This window comes from Eubalaena glacialis, chromosome 12 (assembly GCF_028564815.1).
Source record: "Eubalaena glacialis isolate mEubGla1 chromosome 12, mEubGla1.1.hap2.+ XY, whole genome shotgun sequence".
Taxonomy (NCBI): Eukaryota; Metazoa; Chordata; class Mammalia; order Artiodactyla; family Balaenidae; genus Eubalaena; species Eubalaena glacialis.
In genome coordinates this window covers 7,722,483-7,732,084 of record NC_083727.1, presented here as the reverse complement: position 1 = coordinate 7,732,084, position 9,602 = coordinate 7,722,483, and the positions used below count along the sequence as shown (strand labels likewise).

The window sequence follows — 9,602 nt, the reverse complement described above, 5'->3', positions numbered from 1 at the left end:
TGTCTGTGTATTGTTGCTTTGTTGCTTTTCTTGTTGAGGAGTATTCCTTGAGGGATTTTTGGACATTTTGGTCATTTCCAGATTTTGTCTATTATAGATAAAAACTGCCATGAGCAATTGTGTATGGAATTTTGTGTGGATATATGTTTTCCTTTCTCTGGGATAAATGCCCAGGAGTCCAATTGCTGGGTGATATTGTGAGTGCATGTTTAGTTTTTTTAAGAAACTGCCGAACTATTTTCCAGAGTTAATCATTTATTTTTTAAAACAGCATGAACATGCCATGGACATGCACATGAAAACATAAAAATGCAAAAATTACAGAAAAATCTAAAATCTTTCCTTGTGCACTGCCCAGTCCCATTCCTCCTCCCCCTAGATCATTAGTTAGATGTACATCCTATCATTCCTACATTATTATTCCAAAACTCACCTTTGCCCTTCATCATGGAGGTCTTTCTATGGAGTAGATATACATCTTTTTCATTCCTTTTTAACCGTTAAGTCGATATACCATATTTATTTAAGCATTCCTCATATTTAAGGACTTTGGCTATTTCCAGTTTTTGCTGTCATCAACAAATGATGCAATGAATACCTCTGAGATGCATCTGTGTACACATTTGTGTTTCTCAAAGATAGATACCTAGGGGTGAAATTGTTGGGTCACAGACATGTGCATTTCTACTATTGATGGACCCTGCCAAATTGCTTCCCTAAAGAAGATGCCAATCAATACTCCTGCCAGCAATGCATGAAAGTTTCTTCATATCCTCATCCATACTTGATATTTCCAATTTTATTAAGTTTTATTAATTTTATTAATTAATCTGATGAGTGAAAAATATTTCATTGTTATTTGTATTTTCCTGACTAACAGTGAGGATGCACATCTTTTTTGATATAACTTAACCATTTTTTTGAAGTTTTATTTTATTTTATTTTTTACTTTTATTCATTCATTTATTTATTTTTGGTTGCATTGGGTCATCTCTGCGCATGGGCTTTCTCTAGTTGTGTCGAGCAGGGGTTGCTCTTTGTTGTGAAGCACGGGCTCTAGGTGCACGGGCTTCAGTAGTTGTGTCACATGGGCTCAGTAGTTGTGGCTTGCGGGCTCTAGAGGGCAGGCTCAGTAGTTGTGGCACACGGGCTTAGTTGCTCTGCGGCATGTGGAATCTTCCCAGACCAGGGATCAAACCCTTGTCCCCTGCATTGACAGGCGGATTCTTAACCAGTGCGCCACCAGGGAAGTCCCTAACTTAACCATTTTTTAATGCTACTTCTATAAATAACTTCATATTCTTGGACCATTATTTTTTTCTAATGGTCTGTCTACAGGATTGTCTTTTCTTCATTGATTTTTAGTAGCTCTTTATTTCTTTTGGATATTAGCCCTTTGAATATTTTATATATGTGGCAAATATGTTCCCAAATCTGTCACTCATCCATTAAATTTATTTTTGGGGTGTGTGTTATACAGCTAGCCTCATTGAATTTAGCCTTGTTTTATGTAGTCACATTGATCAATCAATCATTCACTTTATGGCTCTTGGATTCTGTTCGTGCCTAAGAAGTCCAACTTATTTCAAATTATGGAAATACTCTCTTATATCTTTTCTCATGTTTTTGGTCTGCTAACTGCTGGAGCTAATGCTAGATGCTCTGGCCAGCACATTAAATCTAGAATCTTGGTTTAGAGCACTCATGTCAATAAATTTGACCCGATCCATTATTATGTTTCATCCTCCTGGGCCTAGTATCATTACAATTCATTCCTAAACTCTTAGCCAGATTTCTGCTGATATAAGTTACAAAATCTTGACATTCTTTTCATGTGTAAGCTATCTCTTTCCTAGACAGACTTCTTACTTCTCCCCTTGGGACATTCTAGCATCTACCTTGGAAATATCTGGTCCAGTGGAGTACTGGCATTCCCTCTTAGGGTACCTACGTAAGATGAGGTCATTGAAAGTGTTCAAGCAAGGGAAGATTGCGGGACCTCGTCCCATAGGCAGATTTTATACAGTAGTACAACAAACTCCATTTGGTTATTGATCGAGGTTAACAGTGTTCAAAGAGAAGTAAGGTTGAATTGCATGGGCTTTGTGATGAGAGTGGAAATCTCTGATTCTGGCCTTGTTTAATCGAAGCAAACCAGAGCAGCTCTCTCTTCTTAGTTTAGTGGAGTGTCTAGCTTCTTGACTTGGAGGTAAATCATCTTCTCTTTGTTTTTTCTTGGTCTGCAATAATAAAACAAAAATGGAGAGGGGAGAAAGAGATTATGAAGAGCTGAAAACCAAAATAAAGTGGATAATAGATAAATGGAGCAAAAAATGAGTATAAGCTTCGTCCAGGATCAGTCTTGCAGAGAGTTCCCAGGGGTGATGCTCAAAAAGAAAATGGACAGAGCGTGGTGAATAGATAACGTGGATGGAGTCACGCCTAAAGGCTCTCCCAGGAGTGGGACTGGCCTACGTTCCTTATTTAAGGTGTTTCACCTCTCTCCATAATAGAGAACGTGGTAAATGTCTAAATTTAATTTTCTATCAATTAAAAATGATAACTGCAAAATATAGACACTGTTATCATCAGTTCTGCAAATAAGACTTGAGAAATTATTTTTATCAAAGTTTATTTACTTTTCAGTCAAAGTAAATAAGTAAAAAACCAATTCAAAAACTTGTTCAAATTGCAACCTTTCTCAGTCATCTTGTCTTTATGAACACCAGGATGTTGCTGATACTCAGTGCAGAAATGCTGCTTTCTTCATTTTGCTGTTCCCAGCCAAGCCCTCTTGACATGTTTCTGTTGATAATACTGAAATCTGGCGTGGGGCTGCTCCTGGGGCCCAGCTCCTCACAGAATCCCCCTGACTCGGAGGGGCTTAGTCTTGCCTCAGCCTCTGGATCCATCTGAGACGGGGATAGGAGCAGAAGCTCATCCAAATCACTGGTCCTCTCAGACTCCAGATGCAGGGGCCCACGCTCATCAGCCGAGCTCCCAGGGTCTCCATGTCAACAGCAGCAGCAGCCACAGTGACCGGTAGCCGAACACAGCTCTGCACGGGCACCTTGGCTGAACCCAGCCCTCTGAGGTGCGGCGTGTCCATGAGCCCTGGCCCTGGGCTGCCAGGGTTAGAACTTTGCTTTGTCACTTACTGACTTTGGGCAAATCTCTCTTGCCCTGCTGTTTTTTCCTGTTGTCAAATCGGGTTAATAATACTACCTGTTGCATAGGTTGTTGCAAGGATTAAATAAGGTGATGCATGAAAAGGGCTTGCAAAGCACTAGTGAAAGCTCTTAGGACATGTTAGCTGCTGTGACCCAATTTTACAGAAAAGGAAACAGGCTGCAGGGGTGAAATGAGGTGTATGTTAGTAAGCCAGAAAGCTCTCTTTGTACCTTGAATGGGCTCAGGGACCAAATGACTTGGGTGGTAGTGGGGCTCCTGCCCTCCCTGTTCTCTCTGCTCTCGCTCAGTGTCTGGGGTGCTCTGCCCGGGTCGGTTTTTCTGAGCGAGGAGCCTGCCTGACCCCAGGGGCCAACTGCGGTCGGGCGCCCCCTCCTGGCCGCCTCTGCCCCCTGCAGGCTGCCCTTCCTCACCTTTCTCTGCAGGGGAGTCTCTGCCCACCTCTGCCTCAGTCCCCCATCTTCTCACAAAGAAGCCCCGAGGCTTACAGGTCTGTCTTCTATCTTTGAAAGGTGAACTGGGTTATACGTGATACAGAAAATAGGAAAGTGCAAATCTTCACAGAAGTATCTGTAGATCACATAATTAGCGAGAATATACAATAACAACACAAATAATCTTTTAAAATATCTCTTTAGCCTATTCTGAACCAGCCTGATGAAAATGGAAAGCTCTTTCAAGTATAGGTGTAAGTGTATGTCACTGAGCTGCACTTCCCTATCTCAAAAACCATTCGGCATATATTTAAAAATTTGATTTCCAATAAATCATCTGGGTACATATTTTCCTGTTTTATAGAACAGCTGTGAAAACTTCTATGAATAATCCCGGTGGTTACTGGACATTTACTAAGGGCCAGGCACTTTACATGTATTACCTCATTTAATCATTACAAAAATCCAACGAGTAGGAACAGTTGTCCCCATTTACAGAAGAAAAATTCAGGCCTAGAGGAGTTAAGGCCACACGATAGGAAATGTGAGGACCTATAACCCAGCAGGACCCTATGAGGCCTTCCCAGAATAGACTCCCACCCATGTCCTCTGCCTGCCTTTTGTCTGTAGAAGAACTTTAGTCAAAGAATAAATTTAATCAGACAAGTGAGAAAATGCAGAAAGAAAGGAACACAGTCAAGCAAGAAAAAATAATAATATGTTAGCCAGTAACCAAAGTCAAGGACATTTATTTCTTCCCTAAGGACTATAGATAATATTCTGAGCTGTGTCCTTTGAGCTGTTTTGCAGATACTGAAACCTCCACCAGGTGGAAGAATTTAACTGTATGCTGCCCACAAGCTCGTAGACCACAGACCGGTTGGAACCGGAAGGTTGATGATGCTGACTCCCGATTACACCACCATCAACCAATCAGAATGGTTGGAGTCTTTTGTTGAATGACATACCATTCCATGAGCTGATCACACACCCCATAAACCCCCCACCCTCACCCTGTCTTTATAAACTTTTCCCTGAAAGCCTTCGGGGAGTTCGGGTCTTTTAAGCACCAGCTGCCCTGGACTCCTAGCTTGGCACCTGCAATAAAGCTATTCTTTTCTACTTCACCCAAAACTCTGTCTCTGAGATTCAGTTTGGTGTCGGTGCACAGAGGCCAGGTTTCGGCATCAGACCTGGCCTGTTCCTCACCATCACATGTTACTGCCTTCCTGACACCGGAGCTGGCTGGGAAAAGCCTGGGGGAACGTCACTTAGGGATGCTGTAGAAGGAGCTCTCCATTTATTCCACACATATTTGGTGAGCACCTGCTCTGTCTGTGCCAGGTTCTGTGCTTACCTCTAGGGACACGACCGTAAATGGGGTAGAGTCTCTGTCCTCAAGGGGAGGCACTCATGTGCGTGGCAAGCTGCACTGAGATGGGGTCTATGGGGGCTGGTTGATCAAGGTCAAGGATCTCAAACTCAAATGTCTACACTCGCCAGGCGGAAAACAGAAGTGTCCTAGGCACAGGATGTAGGGAATGCGGGTCTGTGGCCGACTCCAGCGAGCATGCCCTTCTATGAGCTGAGCCGTCACCACTCAGCTCCTGCAAACTGTCAACAGGAGGAAATGCCTGTTCAGTGTTACCCAATCCTCTGATTTTTAAAAAACAGATCCTGGAAATTCAGTTTATGTGGATTTCCCACTTTAAAAAATATGGGGGTCAAGCAAAGCTCTTGAGACCCTTGTATCCTGTGGGTTGCCAGTGCGTGACATCTGGCTGAATTCAAAGCCTCTTCCAAGTTCTAGGGAAAGCTCAGACCACTGTGATTCTTCTGCTGTGACCTTTCCCAAGTGCTTAATATGCGAAATGTGAAGGGTTTGTAGCGTGGATACAATTCAGTTCAGTTCATGGTGCCAAAAATGGAATATGGTTAAAATAAACAGTAATATCTAAGCATATCACATAAACAAATTTATGGGGAATGTGTCATATGTGATTCTCTTTATTTAGATTTTTTAAGGTTACTTTTTAAATAGATTCATATGTCTTCAGAAAGTACAAAAAGTAATATACTGAAAAGTCTCCCTCCTACTGATATCCCATAGCCTCCCAATTCCAGAGACAATCAATGTTATGCATATTCTTCCAGAGATACATGTAAATTGTACATATATTTAATGTATATGTTTTTTGCTCTTTGTACACAAATGATAGACTCTATACATTTCTATGTTTTACTTTTTTCCATTAATAATACCCCTAGGAGAATTTCCTTATCAGTGTATATCAAGGTGCCTCATTCTTCTTGATGACTAGGGAGTATTTTATTGAACAACATACCATAATTTATCTAACTGGTCTCCCAATTGATGGGCATTGAAAGTTCCCAATCTTTCATTACATAAAAAATATTGTTTGAATGAATAATACTGTACATACACCGTTTTGCACATGTAAATTCCTAGAAGTGTGGAATTGCTGGTAAAAAGATAAGCACATTTGTAATTTTGATACTATTGTTATATTGCCCATCATAGAGGTTTTAAATCTGACTCCTACCGGCGATGTAGGACACTGCCTATTTCCCCATATCCTTTCCCAACATTGTACAGCTGACCCTTGAACAACACGAGTTTGAACTGCACGGGTCCGCTTATGTGGTCCACTTTCAATAAATATATTGGAAAATGTTTTGGCATTTTGTGATGATTTGAAAAAACTCTCAGATGAACCATGTAGCCTAGAAATATTGAAAAAATTAAGACAAAGTTAAGCATGTCATGAATGCATAAAGTATACGTAGACATTAGTCTATCCTTACATAGGCATAAGGTGAGTGATATTTAACATAAAATTAAAGTGTTCATTTTCTGTTTTATAATTTTGCTTTCAAAGGATTACATTATCGTACAATACGCCTTTCTGGCTTGGATTGGAGAAACTGCGTATCAGCCTATCATCACAGGTAAGTGGTGTTTTAAAAAATGTAACAATGTTTCCAATACTGTATTATGAATATGACTGTATACTGTATGACATAAACATTTTATATCAATTCATTCATTAGTGTATAGGCTAGGCTGCCATGAAGCAATTGTATTATCAATTACACTAGGCGACCATAAAGCAATCATATTGCTGCTTCTTCATTTTCAATGCTTGAATCACTATATCTGTTAATAAATATGGACTTCTTTTTTACATTATCTTTTCATTTTTGATGTCTAGTGTTAGTAATACATATAACATCTACAGTGTTTTGTATAATATAAGACAATGTTAATGTAGGTAATGACAATTTGTCTATAAACAGACGATGTAAGCTTACAGTATTGATAAATACAGTATAGTACTGTAAATGTATTTTCTCTTCCTTTTGATTTCCTTCATAATATTTTCTTTTCTCTAGCTTACTTTATTGTAAGAATACAGTATGTAATACATATAACATACAAAATATTTGTTGATCAACTATTTATGTTATCCATAAGCTTCTGGTCAACAGCAGGTTATTAGCAGTTAAGGTTTGGGGGAGTTGAAAGTTACATGTGGATTTTGACTGCACACGGTGTTGGCACCCCTAACCGCTGCATTGTTCAAGGGTCACCTGTATGTTACCAAGCAGTTTGATCTTTAACAATCCCAGTGGCTATTACTGTGGTGTTACTTTGCACTTCTCTTATTATGAAAGAGATTTGGCATATTTTAATATATTTTGGAACTGTTTTTTTCTTTCTTTCACTAAATTGTCTGTTCAAGTCCTTTGCCCATTTTTTCTGTTGAGGGGTTGCTCTTACAGATTTGTCAGACCTCTTTATATATTCGGAAAATTAGCCCTTTATGAAGGAGTGAATATTTTCTCTAAGTTTGCTACTTTTTTTAAAGTTTATGGTAGTTTTTCAACATAGAATTTTAAATTTTTATGAAGGCAAACTTTTTTTAATGGGTCCTGGATATTTGTGGTCAAATTTTAAAGACCTTCCTCACTATGAAAGGCTAAAGGTATTCTCCCATAGTATCTTCATTCTTTTAGTGTTTCCTTTTTGGTGCATTTTAGTCTTTGATTTCATTTGAATTGATCTCAGTGTCTGGTGCGAGGTATAGATTCAACCTCATCTTTCTTTACAACTGGCTCCAGAGTTTTCCCAAAACGTGTATTGAATAGTTCATTTAGGAATCCCAGCTCCCTACCTCTGCATGTTTTCAGCTTCTTCAATGGTCTCAGGCAAAGTCTTCCCTTTGGTCTCTGGGAGCAATAACACCAGTCCTCCAGCAATCAGGCCAACTACAGCTGAAAACCAACAGACGCAAATCACGTTCAGAACTGAACCATGATGGCTCTATAATTAAAGCTCTCCTTATTTCTTAAAAAAAAATTTTTTTTTTTTTGCTGATTTCCTATACTTACAGATTCTTTTGCTATCTCTGACTGCCCTATTCCCCATCATAAATATTTTGCCCATTCCACACTCTGCTGGATTACAATTCCTTATAGGGAAATGAAATACTTAACATTTTGAGTCAAGGTTATTCTAGGCTAGAGGACATTGCCATGATATTAAGATACTTTGGAGTCAGAAAATAACTCTGAAAAAGAACCAATGCTAAGAAAAGAAAGAATATAGCCCTGCCAATATAAAGCACTCAGTAATGAAAATGAGTCAGAAACTTGGATCATTACTAGCAAATAAAAGTAATGAATCACGCATTATTTCATAACAGCATTAAATAGTATAGCCAGGCCTTTTATTGGATTTTTATTTATTTATTTTTGCTTTTTATTTTTTTTAATTGAAGTATAGTTGATGTACAATGTTCTGTTAGTTTCAGGTGTACAGCAAAGTGATTCATATATATATATATGGCTATATATAGTCTTTTTCAGATAGCCAGGCCTTTCTGTTCTGATTCAGGTATTGGATAAATTTCTCTTATTCCTTTTTTCCTTTGTCTCCAGCTGTAATCTTTTGCAGATGTTGGTGTTTTTGTTTCTCTAAATTCCCATTAAGAGTTTAGGATTTAAGGTTACATCTTTATATGTTTTTCCATCATTGAATGCAGGAAGTAGGATATGGGTTCTTCGCTAGCTGGGGGGTTTCAAAAAATGCCTGCTGGACTCCACTTTTTGCACGCTTAAAACTGGCAGACATATGGGCCTCCAGGGTGCAGTGGTTCAGGGCACCGGCTGTAGCTCTGGGCACCTGGGTCTAGTACTGACACCCCGAGTACTGGTCTCAGAGCGCTGAGAAGTTCTATGATCCCCCTGATACTCCAGACTCCCCGACAGAAAGTGGGGTGGTATCTCCACCACAAAGGCTTGTTTTGAGGCTGAAATGAATTCATATTTGTTAAGCGCTTAGAAGAGTGCCTGGCACATGGCATGAACTAAATAGTTAACTTCTCAAGATCTCCCCAAACCTCGAGAGATTCACTTGGTTGTAACTCATGCAAACAAGAGACATATTCAGCTGGCTTCAATTCGCTGAAGTGAGTGAACTGTGAAGAATATATTAGATAATCAAATTATCATCCATTTAGTACTTTCTATTTGCAAAGATAGGCCTAATTTACTAGGATATCCCTTATCAATTTTTCCAGTGCTCTTTCAACCAGGATTTTCCAATGTGTTTATTTGTTGGTTTTCAGGCTTCTAGATGACCATTTCTGGCTATTTCAAGAGCACAATTGACACACCATTATTGTGTGAAAAGAGAAAGAAAAAGTGTAAAACTGTTAGCTTTGCTTCCTGCTAGCTATTAAAGGTTGGTGAGAGAAGGAAACTACCAGCAAAATAAAATTGAGAATTGTCTTTGAGTTTACTTCAATGTTGAAATGCAGTTAAAATCCTTTATCTTTTCGATGGAAAGGCAAGGTCCGAGGGAGGGTCTGGGTATGGGGGGATCCTCTGGGTCTGGACTTTGCAATTTTTTGGTTAAATGGTACTAAGAGAAACAAAATAAATACTAATGAAGTA

The 9,602-nt window shown here is 39.3% G+C and overlaps 1 protein-coding gene across 2 annotated transcripts in view; it reads right to left on the bottom strand.

Annotated features, from left to right (window-relative positions):
• Positions 1-1,435: 1,435 nt before the first annotated feature.
• SLC22A2 (solute carrier family 22 member 2) overlaps positions 1,436-9,602 on the bottom strand; it is a 28,826-nt gene continuing 20,659 nt past the window's right edge. For both annotated transcript variants that reach the window (XM_061207303.1, XM_061207304.1), the window contains 2 exons: positions 7,820-7,919; positions 1,436-2,240 (listed from right to left, as the gene is read on the bottom strand). In XM_061207303.1, the coding sequence (XP_061063286.1) occupies positions 2,174-2,240; positions 7,820-7,919 (167 nt within the window). In that variant the 3' untranslated portion in view covers positions 1,436-2,173. The remainder of the gene's footprint in view (positions 2,241-7,819; positions 7,920-9,602) is intronic.